We start from the raw sequence: 15675 nt of genomic DNA on the forward strand, positions 1-15675 counted from the left end.
GGTCATAAGTAATAACCTTTCATATAGACCAAATTCATCTTTTTACATTATACTCTTTGTTCTATAGTTGCTATTGCCAGTCTTTGTACACTTTTGCTTCAGGTCTTAAGATTTCTTGAATGTATGATTTTTAATGTGGTAGCTTGTTGTCAGTGTTTCTATACATATGCTACTGTAGCTTCATTATAACCCGTTTGGTAATGAAAAAAACATGACAAATAATGAAAGGATTGGAAATGAATTTAGGAAGTAAGTCGCTCTATGGGCGACATTATATTTATAGGCAAGTATCTTTATATTCAATGCAATGTAAAGTAGCATTTGGAAAGACTAATTTATATTGACAATGTATATAAGAATTTACTGAAATACAGTATATCAACATATTATTGTAACTCTAAGTACTTGTGTCTATGTGTGTATATTATAACTGTGTTGTTGGGAATGCTCGCTTTCCCAAGTTTCCAAATTTTTTTGCAACCTTAAATACGACGGTCGTTGTCAAGAGCCCACGGTTAAGAGTACAGGCAAGGATGACTGCTCCACCAATAACTAGAAGCTTAGGAATGGTCAACCCTGTTTGCTTCTCTTGCTGGTCTGCTACTTCGTTCTTAGCCATGTCTTCATTGTCATCAGATTCTAAATGGTTCAAGTAGTTTTGATCGATTTTGGTGCTCATTCGGGCCATTTCTATATGGTGTGATATGGTCTTCAAACTAGCTCTTTCTTTTTGGTACCACCTGAACCCTTGCTCAATCTTCTTTGCTGTTCCCCACATAGCTTGCCTTACTCCAAGTTTTGCAATTTCCCATGGGATGCCCATGTCTTCATGATGGAAGAATGTCACTTCACAGGCAGGCCGGGTGTCATTCCCTTTCTTTGATTTCACTGTTAAACAAGCTATTAGAACCCACAAATGTTGCATACCTTCTATTCGATGCTTAAGTAAACTATGTATTACCTGGTTGTATAAACCAACTTGAATAATAAACATCAACACGTCGTGGCTTCTGCTTTCTTGGGACTGTAGGACATGGCACTCCCTAGAACAAGAAACGATAAGATTTCATGAAAAGAAAAGATTGAAGTTGGCAGAAATAGACAGCTCAAACGGGTTAGGCAATGGGTCAAAATGCAATGGATTGAAATTTACACGATGTACCTTTGTCACACAGTAAAATGACCCGTCTAGTTCCCAAATTCGTCGTGCGATTGTATATTCTCTATCACTGCAAAACAAAGGGAACTGTGTAGACATGTAAAAGTGAGAACACTAATGTGAAGTGTATACATAACTCATGATGATCAAGGAGAATTGACTCACCCTGCGTATCCAATGTACAACACTAGCTCCTATTTCCGGAAATTCTTCTAGGATTGTCGCATGTAAAAGCATATCATCCCACTTTAGACGCAAGTCGTCATCCCAAAAGAAGTCCCTTAATAATTCAGGTGTAGCATCTTCATAAACCGTTACGCTGCAATACTGTGGAGGACCCCTCTGCCAAATTGAACATATCAATTGAATCAAATAAGAAACAGCTTAATGGTGTCTAGATAGGTGTTTTGAAGCTAATTATCCAATTGTAACAACATGGAATCGTAGTAATCAATTTGATATCGGTTGCAACAAATAAATTGTTTCTTTGGTCCTTCAATCTATCGGTTCACTTAATCATCTGAATAGCCAATAACTCTGTCAATGCGATGAACAATAAGTTACCTCTGGGGCTCTTTGCCATGCTTGGTAGGCCATCGTTGAAGTTGACCCGTCCATCATGTGTTTCCATGGGGGACCTCCATCTCTCTTCTCAACAAGATGCCATAGATGTCTCAAGTCTTCATCTTTAATATAACCCTCATCTTTATTGACAGCCGATGAACTACACAAACAAGTAGATATTCAAAATTAATGATAATCAATGTAAGTTGTTAAGCCCGATGCAAAACGCTATTTCGGCCACCTATGTATTGTCAAACTATAGTCTTTGTAGGTTGCTCAATTGTCAAGCTAATGGTTCATTAGTTCTGGACCAAATTTTAGGATAACTCAAATTGACTATTACATATATCTTCAATTAAGAACATCACACATATCTTTTTGACCAAAAATCTGGACTCATAAGCTAGACTTAACATTAAGAAACAATCAGATATCAAGAAAAACATCTCAAACTCACCTGCAACTTGAATTGTCCAATTTTTTAGACCCAAAATCAAGATTGGTCTCAACTTGAACCAATTGTTGGTCATGGTCATGGTCATGGGTTGACTCAACCATTTGATTCTTAACTTGCAAACCATTATCAAATGTGCAATTTCCAAAGCTAACCCATATGGGTTTCCATGCCCATCCAACCATAATTCCAAACAAGAAAGCAATCAAAACAAAACCAACATATACCAACATCTCTAAAACAAGAAAACCTCTTGTGGGTGTCCTTAAAATCTCATAGAAAGTTAAAATATTGAAAAAAGACCCAACAAGATTCATGCTTTGATATAACCATGAATATATATGTAAAGATTATGACATGGGTATGTAAAAAGATTAAATCTTTAGGTAATAAGAAGATAGGATTTAAGAGAAATATGTTTTTTAAGGCTAAAAAGATAAGGGGGAATAAAGAACCGCCAATGGGAGATTAAGGTTTGAAAGATGATCTTAGCCGTTCAAATAAACTCATCGATGGTATATAAGACCGATGAATACAAGGTGGGTTTTTAGTCTGTATTAGTACTAGTTGTGTGATCATGCTACACAATGTTTAAAATGTTAGGCATGTCACATGGTTTAGCCGCAATTTTATGTTCTCCACGCCTCAAATACCCTATAGAGGAATTTTGTTTTAGAATAATATCGACATCAAGTATTAATGTATTATGTAGAGTTAACTACAGAAATCGTCCTTATCGTGAACCTTCACTTGTAATTTTCATCCCTAAGTTTAATAAATTATAGTTTTAGTTCAAAAAATTTTCCCCTGTCAACACTTTTGGTCCTAGGTAGTAACATCCATGAAAAAATCCATCACGTGCCAACCATTTGATGTGTATTTTTGTCATTTTCCTTCTTTCATTTATCACACTTTCAGTCCAAATTTTTTTTTTACCTTCTTTTTTCTAGATCTTCATCATTTTATATAAATATCTATCATTATCATTAATCAATCCTACACACACCTATACATACACACATAAAAAAACTTAGATATATCAATACAAATTTCTCTATGTGTATCCACACATACACATTAATCTATCAGTATTCATTACTCCTAATCTTCTTACTTTTTTATGATTTCTTTACAAGAAAAGTTTTCATTACACACAAAATACCCATATTGTTATCATCTTGTAAAAACCATAACATCAATTGCATTCCACCTTTAACATCATCACTCGTTTTCTTTCTCTCTCTTTCTCTTTCTCACTGGAAGTTTTTTTTCGACAACAACTCCATTAGCAATTGTAAGGAGGGTGACCAGATTTGGATCTGGATTGTGATGGATCGGTTGGAATATGGTCAGAAATTACCATCACCACCGATAGTGGTAGCTGTTTAATAACCACCAGCTCAATGTCGCTTCATGCCTTCATCGCCACCACGAATCTCCAGCCACCACCACTGTGTGAATTAATGGGATTACAACTTAAAACCCATTTGATTCACCGCCATTCGTCACCACATTTTGTCTTCTTTCCGTCGAATTTGATTTGTTAATTTTGAATGGGTTTTGCATTGTTTATCATGTGGGTTTATGTTTAGACATGGATATCAAATAGTTAATTACAATGATTTTGACCCATATTATCTGAGATTTTGTAGGTAGATTAAAACAAAAAAAAAAAAAAAAGTTTTGATTTTGGTTTGTTTTAAGAAAGAAGGGTAATTTTGGCTTGTTTTATTTAGATCTACAATTTGCTAAAAAGTGCAGAAAGATTATTTATTTGAGAATTTCATATTTTTAATTTTTGATATGAATATATATGTTTAATTTGTGTTGTTGAATAACACCAAACAAATGAAATAAATTTGTTTCCTCTGTTAAATTTTGATGTTTGATATAGATATTGATACATAAATAGATAGATGATGATTGAAATGATAAATGATGAAAGAGGTAAAAATTCAAGTTTAATCATAATTTTGGACTTGTTTTAATGGGAAAAGGACAATTATACCCATTACATGCTAGACACGTGATATTGTTTTTAACGAGCGTTTATGGTCAGAACCAAAAGTGTTGATGGTACAAACTTTTTGGGACTAAAACTATAATTTATTAAACTTAGGACGAAAGCTGCAAGTCAATGTTCACTATAAGGACGATTTCTGTAATTAACTCTATTATGTAATAGTATACTTGGTGACGGAATCAAGATTCAAATTGACTCTTAACAAAAATTTTAGTATTTGATATAAGAAGTTGAAATTTGAGAAAACAAGTTTGTGATAGAAATAAATCAATAATATTAACATTACATGTATTTTTTTTTTCTATTGTTAAAGGCAATTTAACTACATAAAAACAAATAATCAATACAATATTTACAGATCTATCTACTTATGAAACTTGAATCCACAACGTGATAGTTAATGTTCATCGTCACATGTCCACAAAGATACACAATCTTGGTTGTGTGTGGATCTTAAGCTCATCTATTAGAGTAATTTAAATAAACTTCAACATGTGTCTCTTTTCCATGTCTAAAAAACTACACAAGTGGTATAAGAAATTGGATATTAGAGAGATCTTTTTCCGTGGCAAAAAATTATGGCAAAGTAAGCATAAATTGTAGGTATTTTTCTGAATTGAATCACATTTTACCTTGTTATATCGGTTTGTGGATGCCCAGCCACGAAAGCAGAAACCGTGACGTATCAATGTTTATCATACAAGTTAGTTAATTCGACCAAGTAATGTGTTTTCTTGCTGAATAAAAAGCATTCAACATTTCTGAAAACGAAGAAGGAACGTAACCTATATTTACTTAGTTAAGACTTCAAGAATACAGACTCGGGTTTCCTTGTTCTTACAAAATACATGACACCCAAAACACCGTTTCAAGAAAATAACCATGTTTGAAATTTAAAACTTCCAGTGTATCTTAAAATCTTGAACGGCGACATGTTTATGTCCTCATAATGTAGTTCACGAGTCTGTTCTTCCAGTCATTCTTCTGCAAACTAATGTTGTTTAAGCATTTCAGCATCCACATTCTCGACTTTCTCAGTTTCACCATTTTCTTTGGGTACTATAATCCCATAACCTCCAGATTTTCTTTTGTACAAGATATTAATCTCACCTGGAATTAAATCATCATCAAAGTCTAACACTAGCTCAAAAAGAGTTAATATATAGTAGAGGTGCTAAGATAGTCGGGCGAGTACTGGGCTAATCAGGTTCCTTTAAACAAGTGTTTATTAGCACCGGTAAAAACGGGTTGGGTCTGGTAGACTTGATCTACTTAAATCCTTATATTTTGCCCGTTTTAACACTTTATATATAATGAATACACTAACTATGATTAAAAAACTATATTAATGCAATAAAAAGTCAAAATCTCTTAATAACATAGTTTAAGACGTCAATTGCATTAGTGGGAGTCTTTAAACGACTTTTAATCCATTTGGCCTGTAAGACCAAAGTGCATTTCAGCCTAAATTCTTTATGTTGACCCATTTGATATACAGCACAACCGAAATCAAATAAGTAAACAGTTTGTACCTACCACCTGTTACAAATAGACCACAAAACCTTACCAGTTTCTTCATTGCGAAAGCCATAAAAGTCATGATCAACATTTTCTAATTGCTCAATTGCTTCTGAGACAGTCAATGGAGGCATGTCAAAATACTTTGTGCGAACAATCTGCACAAATATATATTACATAATGTGAGCTACACACAAAAGTAAACATAAGTGAAACTTCATTATGAAATATGATAACCTCAGGGAGAAGATCATCTGAAACTCCTTCACTTATTTCTTCTTCTTCTTCTTCTTGAGGAACCGCAACTGAATCATTTATATATATCTGTGGATCCCTAACCTTGAGCCTATCAAATCCCTTCATGTGTCTACCATGATCTGAATCTTTCTCCTTAATTTTCCTTAATTTCCTTTGCATCACCGACGATACCATATCAATACTGGCATACAAGGTTTCTGCCTCTTCTTCTGCCCTGATCACTCCATGTTTCTTTGTAAACAATGTAACCTATGTATCAAACAAATTCATAAGAAAAATGACTCATACTCAAGTACATAAACTCCCGTTTCAGGTATATAAGGTGTGTCAAGAATCAAACCTCAGTTCGTCGAACTTTAGGGCCTTTTCCGAATTCTCCACCCCTAACAGAAACTCTAACATCCACTTCTCTAACAAGGTGGCTATGCTTTTGAATTGCCTTTCCCACCTTATCTTCCACATGATTCTTGACAGATTCAGACAACTGTTATATGTTAAATTGTCAAAACTTGCTCACATTTTAAGAAAACAAGTACTACTCTCACAGATTATCTTTCTTGTTCAAAACCTACTACTACCTGAGTATAAGAGCAGGTTCTCAACTACAACAAAAGTCATTATCCAACTTTTAACTTAATTTCAGACACATTTATTTCCATTTCACTCAAACCAACTCTAAATTTTCACAAAAATGACATTTTTGGGCATTTTATCTACTAGTTTCCAAAAATGTCAAAAAAAGAAGAAGCAGCATATAAAGACTTTTGATATTACTAACATAACCACTTTCAAGATTTGGTCTTTTTAGCCTTTTTAGTTTTCTAAGTCTAGTGAACAATTAGCAACTAGTATAATCATAACAACCATCATTACAACTAAATTTCCATAAACCTCATTTCATAAAACACAAATTCAATTAAGTTAGAGTACATCACCTCAATATTTTTGCCTTGAAGGATCAATTTGACAGAAGATAAAGGGCCATCCCATGACATTCTGACCAAACCATTATTCTGCTTTGTCACACTACTTTTAGGAACATTCTGAACACAAATCTTGGAAAATGAACTTGATTTCAAGAAACTTGATGAAAAAGAGAGTGATGAAGCAGCAGAAGAAGAAGATGAAGAATTACATGATTTGGGCAAATGGGTGTTTGTTATTTGTAAAGTTTGAGTTGGAGATGTATAAAAAGTTGCCATTTTTTTGTTAGAAAAATGATGGTTTTTTGAGATGCTTTATGGTGAAGAAGATTTTTTAGTCTAGAAATATCAAAATTTTATTTTTATTCTTTGTTGAATCATTATCCGGAATAAGATAATATGCAGAGAGGATAGTGAAAATGGGGGGGACCTATGGGCCATGAAATTGTTTGTTTTCTTGGGTAGAGTGGATGTAAATGGATCACTTGTGGCCCAATATTGGAGGGGCATTTCTTGCAAAGTGTTGCACGTTTACAAAGTACAAACTACAAAGTTAGTCATATGTGGTAAAAAATAAGCATTAGTTTAGATAAAAATGCATTCAATGGAAAGATTAAGGAGGACGAAATGATATACGAGTATATATGTGACAAACTTTAAGCATGTAACCATCCATTGATCCACACATGTAATACTTTTATAAAGGAATATATATACTTGTTTAAACCATCTGGGTTGGATCAAGTGGTTCAGAGTTAAAGGTTCGACCCTCATGTCTAGCAAAGCTGGAGTCTGGAGTAAGATTGTCTATATCTCAACCTTTTACATACACCATCAAAGACTGACATAAGGGGTTACTTTACTTTATACATACTTGTTCAAAATTTGATGCACACGTGTCGTTTTTCTTCTTAATTTGTGATGATGAGCTTTGCTTTACGGGGGAATTTTGGTAATTTGACATGCCATATAAAGGAAAATCTTTAGAAACTATTCTCGGTCTCTGTCGCATTAGACGAATATTAGTTTAGATGTATTAAAATTATGAGGGGACCCAAGATAAATGTTTATTACAGAGTAGTATCGATAGCCACCTTATATTGGTAACAATTTCTTTTTGATAACATAAGTGACTGTATACCTCTAGCCATATTGGCATATTGGTATGGATAAGCACAAATAATTTGTTGTTTTCCATCACAATGAGAATGAAAGTGACACGTGACTTCATCGTTTAATTATCAACAATCTACAAATAACATCAAATATTAAGTCTTGCTTTTTGCAATGTTTATCAAAATGCTTCTTTTTTGAAGGGCTGAATACAAAACTTGCAGTTTAATAAATAGCAAATTTTGTAATGTAGTGTAATGTAAGAGGTTGGTTGAGCATTTTACAACACATTGTCCTCGTTATAACTTGAACTCATGTTAGCTAGTAAGCCAATAATTATTAAACAATGAATTTAGCCTTTTCTGTTTACATATTATTATATAGGGGCAATAAAAATGGTGTATGAAAGGAAAGCTTCAATAGAAGGTCTTCAGCATTCTTAAAGATAGTTGTGCTTTCAATTGACACTATCTCTTTCCGTTACATAAATTGTAAGTAATCAAGCAGAACCAGTACTACAACAATGACATCCAATCTTGTCATGAGGAATGTATGAGCGGAATAAGATGTAGACAGTTATACCTCTACCTAATTTTAAAAAGACCGCTTCAAAAAGGAAAATTGGCAAACAAGCACAACTAGTACTGTTCTATGACGCCTTGGATTGATTTTATTGCCTTTTGGATGCTGAATCGAGTCCTTCTCCTGGTGGATTACGAGCTCCTGATCGTCACATGTTTTGGTCGTGATGTTATATATTGCTGTTTGGATGTACTTTCTATTGTTCTCGTTATTTAGTATGTTGCTTCTTAGGGACCCCTGATACATGGTTGGGATTACATCAAAAACATCACGAAGTGAAAACCGGTGGCGTAACCTTCGTTGGTTGGAAGTTTTTCTCGTGTCTTGGGTCACCGTAATCGGCACGAGTTTTTTCACTCATTTTGTAGTCCTCGCAGTTAATGTGTTGGGATGAGTCTAGATTTGTTGTATTGGTTTTTATCTAGACTTGTTTATTGTATGTATGCTTTTAAGCAGCTAGCACCTTGTTAGTTGTTATTTAGTTAATAAAATTTCTGCCGTTCTAAAAAAAATACCGTAATCCCAAATGTTTTCAGACAGTTGTTTTCATAATGGCACATTACCAGAAACATAGGTTGGCATGCTCAACTAAAGCTACTTCCATATGAAAAAGATTTTAAAAAGTTTGAAATTGACATTCATACCACTACCAAAAATCAACTGGCCCACACACAATGCAAAACCCATTTTACTGTCTTCCTTAAGAAGTCCTCAACTACCCCCATAAAAGGCCATAAAATCTCATTTCTTAGCATAAAAGGCAGAGAGTTTGAGACACAAATGGTCAAATCTTTAACCCCACTGCCACCCAAAGTCAGGTTTCATAGATTCTTCATGTTTCCCTCTTTTTTCATTTCTTACTTTTCACTCAAGCATTCAATCAGTAAACATAATAACCTCACCCCAAATGAAGAAACTGTTGACTATTTTATCCCTAAGCGCTTTATAAAGCTTTCCACTTTATATTCCATTTGGCACTTTACAAGATCCTTGATACCCTAGATATCCTTGTTTCAATCATACCATCCACTGCAAGAACGGAACATACCGAACATGGACCTTAAACACAAGTACAAAACATAAATTTAGTGATTGAAGTCGACATCGTACATAAAGAACAGTAAAAAGTACTAGAGGAAAGCTAAATGACTCGGTGTAACTTTTATGGTTAATCATGGGAGTTTTTAGCAGCATGAAGATGAATATGCAAAATTGTGCATGATATAACATGGGATACTGTTTTGTAGTTAATACCATCATTTTCAATATCTAGTGAGCTTCTTTTTTTCTTTTTTTTTTTCCTTTATAAAAAGGTTAATCATTTCTTGAGGCCACTTCTTGAGCCTACTTGATATTAGTCATGTAAAGACTACCTTTTATAGTGCTAGTATAAATCAATCTCAAAAGCCACAACCTACTCCTAGCAGTTAAAATGAGTTGCTGAAATACCTCAATATCAATAATAAGCCATTAGGCAGGCAATTTTTGTAAAACTTTTCTAGATTAAACATGTTATGTCACTTCTAAATTCTACAATATAGGATCTGCATCATTAGGTCAGCAAAGGGTGTGTTTGGAACTCATTATCTAATTACTCAACTTTTTTCAAACAAAAAAAAAAGAAGTTAGAGATTCTTACTTCTAATTCGCAGACCATCTCTTCTGATTCACAACGATATCGTTTTTGGTCATTCAATATATTTACTTCCCAAAATCTCCTATCTTGCCAAGCACTCAAATTGCCATCTTTTAAAGCTTTGTTTCATTGCAATGATTCTCTATTCTGATTAATTAAAATATTGCATGCTCACTTTCAAAATCTATGGTATATAACTCAATATTAACCCACCATCTACCATTATTGAGGAGCTCTAAAGGTATAAAAGCATAAGGTCCAAAATTAGTTGCCACTTTCATCTTATTAGCTCTACATTTACTCCTATATATATAACCCTCACACCACCCTTAATTTAGTCTTGTAAACTAACTTTCTCCCTCATTCATACAACAGATGTCTCAAATCGATGAAAAATCACCCGAACACTGTGCAGAAAAGAAAGTCATAAAGATTAAGAAGCATCACAAGAAACTATTCTATACGTTCACCACCTTCTTCCTTTCAATCCTCTTAGTTATGCTCCTTGTCTGGCTCGTACTCCACCCTACCAAGCCAGAGTTTGCCCTAAAAGAAGCTGATATATACCAACTTACACTCTCAGGATCTCACCTTCTCAATTCATCCATTCAAATCACCTTTCTGTCAAACAACCCGAATCAAAAAGTTGGAATCTACTATGACGAAATCCAAGTTTATGCTTCCTATAAGGGTCAACAAATAACACTTGATTCATCTGTCCCTCCCTTTTACCAAGAACATAAAGACACCAATCTTTTATCAATGGTTTTGGTCGCAAACAGTTTGCCTGTGGATCCCTCTTTCGGTTATGAATTGGGTCATGATCAGATGGCGGGAAAACTAGTTTTGAACGTCAAGGCAAATGGACGACTCAGATGGAGGGTGGGAACCTGGGTCTCTGGCAGGTATAGGTTTAATGTAAACTGTGTTACCGTTTTACTTTTTGGTTCATTTGCACCTGCAGGTCCATTGACTGCCAAGCAAGGGACCCAGTGTTCAACTACAATTTGACCACCAAATACTATACGTATAGGTTGAATTAAACTTCAGAGATGATAAGTTCTCTTAAGTGAATATGTAAAGTGTTTTTACGGTTTGTAAATCTTGTCTTTGGTTCTTTATCCCTCAATATGATATAATGAGATAGTTCTCCCGTGCTATATATTAGTAGCGGATTTCAACCTTTTTGCTAGTTTTCACTTGGGATTATACGAAAGATGATAATGATGTTATCGTATTCATATGTATAAGAAACTAATCTAGTCATTTAATGTCGATGGATACCCTTCAATAATTCTACAAGACCCTTTATAGCTAATGAAAAATGTCAAAATGATGGGGAGCTGTGGTCCTGTGGAGATTGGGGCGAGTAACAAGCAAGCATGGGTTGGGCTAAAAACTGGTCATCATTTGTGTATAGGTCAGGCCGGGTTGGGTCTACTGTCATGCACCTTTTGTTCATATCTAAAATACAATTACAACCAATATCCTCACAATAACCTGGATTTGTTGAATAAAACAAACTAGAAGGTTGTATGCATTAAAAAGAAAAACTATACCTATAGAGCTCATCAATAATAGTACTGTAGATGGTACTTGAGAAAAACTATACTTTTAGAGCTCCTCAATAATCGTTAAATAAAACAATTAGAAGGTTGTCACCTCCAATCCTTATTATAGCTGAAAGCTATCCCAGTCCAAGACAACTATATAAAGCTCAATAAACAAGGTTATACTAGTAATCCTGTTATCCTATTTCTTTTTCATTCAATTGCCGGTTCAACATGTTAACATTACTGACATTATTTCTGCTACACTCAGTTTTTTTTTCACGCAAATAACAGATCCAATTCTTTATAGATTGGTATATCAGAAATCATTTCTAGCTATATTTGGAGCTACTTCTTTATCTTCGGATGATGGCAATCACTTTCAATCAATTTAATGCACCAATGTCCACCAACACTCATAATGCAAAAGGCCCTAATCTTTTTGTTGTTCAGTCAACATCAGAGTGAACCAATATCAAACACCAAAGGTTACATAGTATTGCTGACATTCTAACTATCTGTTGGCAGTGAAAGGCACGGTTTCTTTAAGGCAGCTTCCTATGTTTCACTTTACGTACAGCAAATTGGCAACTGAAAGCGGCATGCTCCAAAATGGTGAAATTGCACATGATAAGGGGATAAGTATATCTAAAATTAAATGAACTATAAACAATGATTGTGAGATATAATTCAGTATGCCTGATCTTATTCTCTAATAGATAATATCCTAGGATGAGCTTAGGCATCACTATAAGCGAAGCTAACTCTCAAACATCATCCAATTCTTTTCTTTTTGCTAAATGATAAATGGAGTACGTTTTTTCATAGTCAGGTTACCCGGGAGGAAGAGTCTTTTTACACCCTTTCATGGCCATCCCCAAAACATTTACCTAGGAAGGTTAAAACCTGAAACCTCTTGTGAGGATATCAGGACGTCTAACCACCAGGCCAGTTAATTTGATTCCTACCATGATCTCTTCATTAGTTAGCTTCATTAGTACTTTCAAACAAATCCTGTGATTGAAAGCTTCCCAAAATTAATTTCAATCACAATGATTTCCACCATCGAGCAACTAAATAGTGACAATAACATCATGCCCTCTTTTGTATCATTCTAGCTTGGTTAAAGACTAATAAAAAGTCACGGGATAACATTCAGATCACACAATGGAAAGGACAAGTGCCAATGATAGAACTCGCCTACTATTTAACGCAAGAAATGACACCAGAAAAGAGTAGAAAGATACAAATGCTTTTATCTCTCCCAAATGCATTGGCTTTCCATAGGTCTATTTGGGACCAATGATGCATAATATAACCCTTAATAAATTCAAACATACCAAACCATATCATCTCCATTTATAACTTAATGTGGTGTAAACATTATTAAAATATCGTTACATACTTTAATCATGGAAATTCTCACATTGCTTATTTGACTAATAAATCAAACATAGTAAACTCTTTGTATCAAGTAATATTCAAGAGTTTCCTTTATGCGTTTGTACATTGTGTAGCTTTTGATATACCTATAACTCTTTCTTCGGCCTAAAATAATCCATAGCGATAGTCTCTTATAAGATAGGTAGAGTTCCTCATTGGTTAGTGGTTAGACGTTCTTTGATAAACCTATAACCTTCTGATTCGAGAACTAAAGTTGAAATCATATGTCAAGAAAAAAAATATATCATGCCTTTGGGTACCAACTACCAAGAGATATGGTGAAAACCAAAGTGGTTGAGGATTCAAGTCCTATTTGGGAGAAAAGTACACAGAGGGTGAGTGTCAATTTCCGTTCAAAGAAACTGTTAAGAGTTAAGACACCAACAAACATCTCATTACATACGGTCTATTAGAATCTAAAGTCTTGTGTAACTTTAATACCCTTGTTCAAGTAAAAGACTAGCACAATCAGCCCCACATCAAGTGCAATCCACGGTGTAGGTTATTTGTAGCCCACACGTTAAGGCTTATAAGTATTCACGCTTCTCACTTTTATGTCCATGTAAAAGGATCACCTTTTGGGCGTTTAAAGTTCATTACTATCTCTCATACTGAAAGTTGTAATCATGCTAATTCAAAAGATAGCCTCAACTATTGATGTAAAGGTGCAAAAGACACCCGCCTGAGTTAATTGTATCGAGAGGTAACGTACTTTTGATCAATTACATTTAAAAACCACCATACTTCAGTTATACTCATTATAAGCACTTAACGCACCAGAACCTATATCTAAGCATATGCAAAATCTTACACTAGCTCATCTAACACAAAAATGAGCATTTCACATGATATATTCATCACACACAGAAATCAACACAAAAAAGTTCAATCATATTTTAGACATAGCTTAGTGCAATCCACATATCAACAAAGAAGCAATGGCAATCATATTTACTAAGGATCAAACATTAGTATTCAGGACATCATTTGTAACAGATAATCAACTTCATACAGATATAAAGTTTCAACCTTTTCCATCAATTACAAAAACAAAAAAGGATCAAACTCACCTCCACCAATGCATATGCAATTTTCAAGACGAAACGGTATCAGAATCAACCCATTTCCAATAATGTTTCTTACACGAAACCGCGTTCACATTAACCGCCCCCAAACCCTTATACTCATCATCTTCTTCAGTACTAAACTCACAATCAGGCAACCCATCAACAATCACATCAAGACTATGCAAAACATAACAAGCAGGCAATCCAGGATACGAAACCGACAACCTTTCTTCCACTTTACTCGAATACGAATTGGGTATAATCTTAACACATTCATCCAATTTTTTATCATCACCACTTTTTATTACAATTGAACCAAGTTCTTCTTTAACTGCCCTGAAAACAGCTTGTTCAACAGTCTCATTAGGTTTCATTTTTTCGGATAAGGGTCTAAACCGTTTTCGGGTATCCCCATTTGATAATTCTTGATGGGTTTCAATCAAGATTCGATTTTGATCATCCAAGATTCTTAAGACAACAACATCAAGTGTTCTCACAGGTGGGGTTGCATCAGCAAGTGATATTTCGCCGTCAGTGAGTTCTAACCAAAGATTATGTACGTTTTTGGTTCCGGGTCGGGTCCCCCAAGTGGATAATGAGTCAGAGGGGAGACGAGGTTTGAGCCAATCGGAAAGGGATTGTGGGGTTGGGAAGTTATGGCGGTTTATGGTGGTGTTGGTGGTGGTGGTTAACGGCATGGTGATTGGGAATTTGATGAAACGACGTTGTTTTGTGGTATTCGGGGAATGGAGAATGAAGAGGGATAAAGTAGAAAAAATGAAATCGGAAAGTGGGTTTTGGTGGGGTTTGGTTAAGGATGATTGTGGTGGCGGTAGCGGTGGAGTCATGTGGTGGTGGTGGTGGTTTAGTGGGTTGTGGAGGTGGCCGGAAAGTTGATGGTTATGGTTGTCGTCATTTTGGGTGGTGGAGGAAAAGAGTGCCAAAGATAAAACAAGGAATTTGTAGCGGATATTTTTGTAGTTTATATTTGTTTCGATATAAATAAAAACATATGTTTAGGTTTGAATTCACCGGCAATTTTAACAAACTTATTAACATAACACGATACCAAATTAAGAGGTTTTGTTTGTTTCTTTTTTCACTCTTATATGTTTCGTGTCATATTCATATTTGAAAAAAAAAAAAACAGTTTTTTCAATAGGTCGCACGATATGACCTTAAAAAATGATAAATATTTGTGTATTATCATGTAACTAGTTAAAAACCTACTAAGACACAAATTGATCTGTGAAATCTATTAATACCTACTTAAAAACTTGTTAAGACACAAATTGACCCCTTAAGACCTGCTCTTACCCGTTGAAATATATTAACAGTTTTTAATAGGTTTATTGCATGCCCTGTTGAGAGTTGTGTCGTGATTT

General features: G+C 34.6%; 4 protein-coding genes across 4 annotated transcripts; 1 reads left to right on the plus strand and 3 right to left on the minus strand.

Annotated features, from left to right (window-relative positions):
- Positions 1-315: 315 nt before the first annotated feature.
- On the minus strand, positions 316-2549 carry LOC122587038. Its single transcript, XM_043759108.1, has 6 exons — positions 2181-2549; positions 1724-1883; positions 1325-1501; positions 1163-1246; positions 962-1043; positions 316-888 (listed from the first exon to the last, which is right to left on the minus strand). Exons 1-6 carry the CDS (start codon positions 2492-2494, stop codon positions 425-427), a joined length of 1281 nt encoding a protein of 426 aa, XP_043615043.1. The 5' UTR covers positions 2495-2549; the 3' UTR covers positions 316-424.
- Positions 2550-4958: 2409 nt separating this feature from the next.
- On the minus strand, positions 4959-7193 carry LOC122587109 (ribosome-binding factor PSRP1, chloroplastic). The gene is made up of 5 exons (XM_043759187.1): positions 6912-7193; positions 6317-6460; positions 5956-6225; positions 5768-5876; positions 4959-5310 (listed from the first exon to the last, which is right to left on the minus strand). The coding sequence occupies exons 1-5, from the start codon at positions 7176-7178 to the stop codon at positions 5192-5194; spliced, it is 909 nt and encodes a 302-aa protein (XP_043615122.1). The 5' UTR covers positions 7179-7193; the 3' UTR covers positions 4959-5191.
- Positions 7194-10538: 3345 nt separating this feature from the next.
- Positions 10539-11411, plus strand: LOC122588569 (NDR1/HIN1-like protein 26). The gene has a single exon (XM_043760708.1). The coding sequence runs from the start codon at positions 10606-10608 to the stop codon at positions 11239-11241; it is 636 nt and encodes a 211-aa protein (XP_043616643.1). The 5' UTR covers positions 10539-10605; the 3' UTR covers positions 11242-11411.
- A 2736-nt stretch (positions 11412-14147) lies between these two features.
- Positions 14148-15281, minus strand: LOC122587169. Its single transcript, XM_043759259.1, has one exon. It carries the CDS (start codon positions 15136-15138, stop codon positions 14317-14319), a length of 822 nt encoding a protein of 273 aa, XP_043615194.1. The 5' UTR covers positions 15139-15281; the 3' UTR covers positions 14148-14316.
- Between the last annotated feature and the right edge of the window lie 394 nt (positions 15282-15675).

This window comes from Erigeron canadensis, chromosome 2, assembly GCF_010389155.1.
Source record: "Erigeron canadensis isolate Cc75 chromosome 2, C_canadensis_v1, whole genome shotgun sequence".
NCBI classification, from domain to species: domain Eukaryota; kingdom Viridiplantae; phylum Streptophyta; class Magnoliopsida; order Asterales; family Asteraceae; genus Erigeron; species Erigeron canadensis.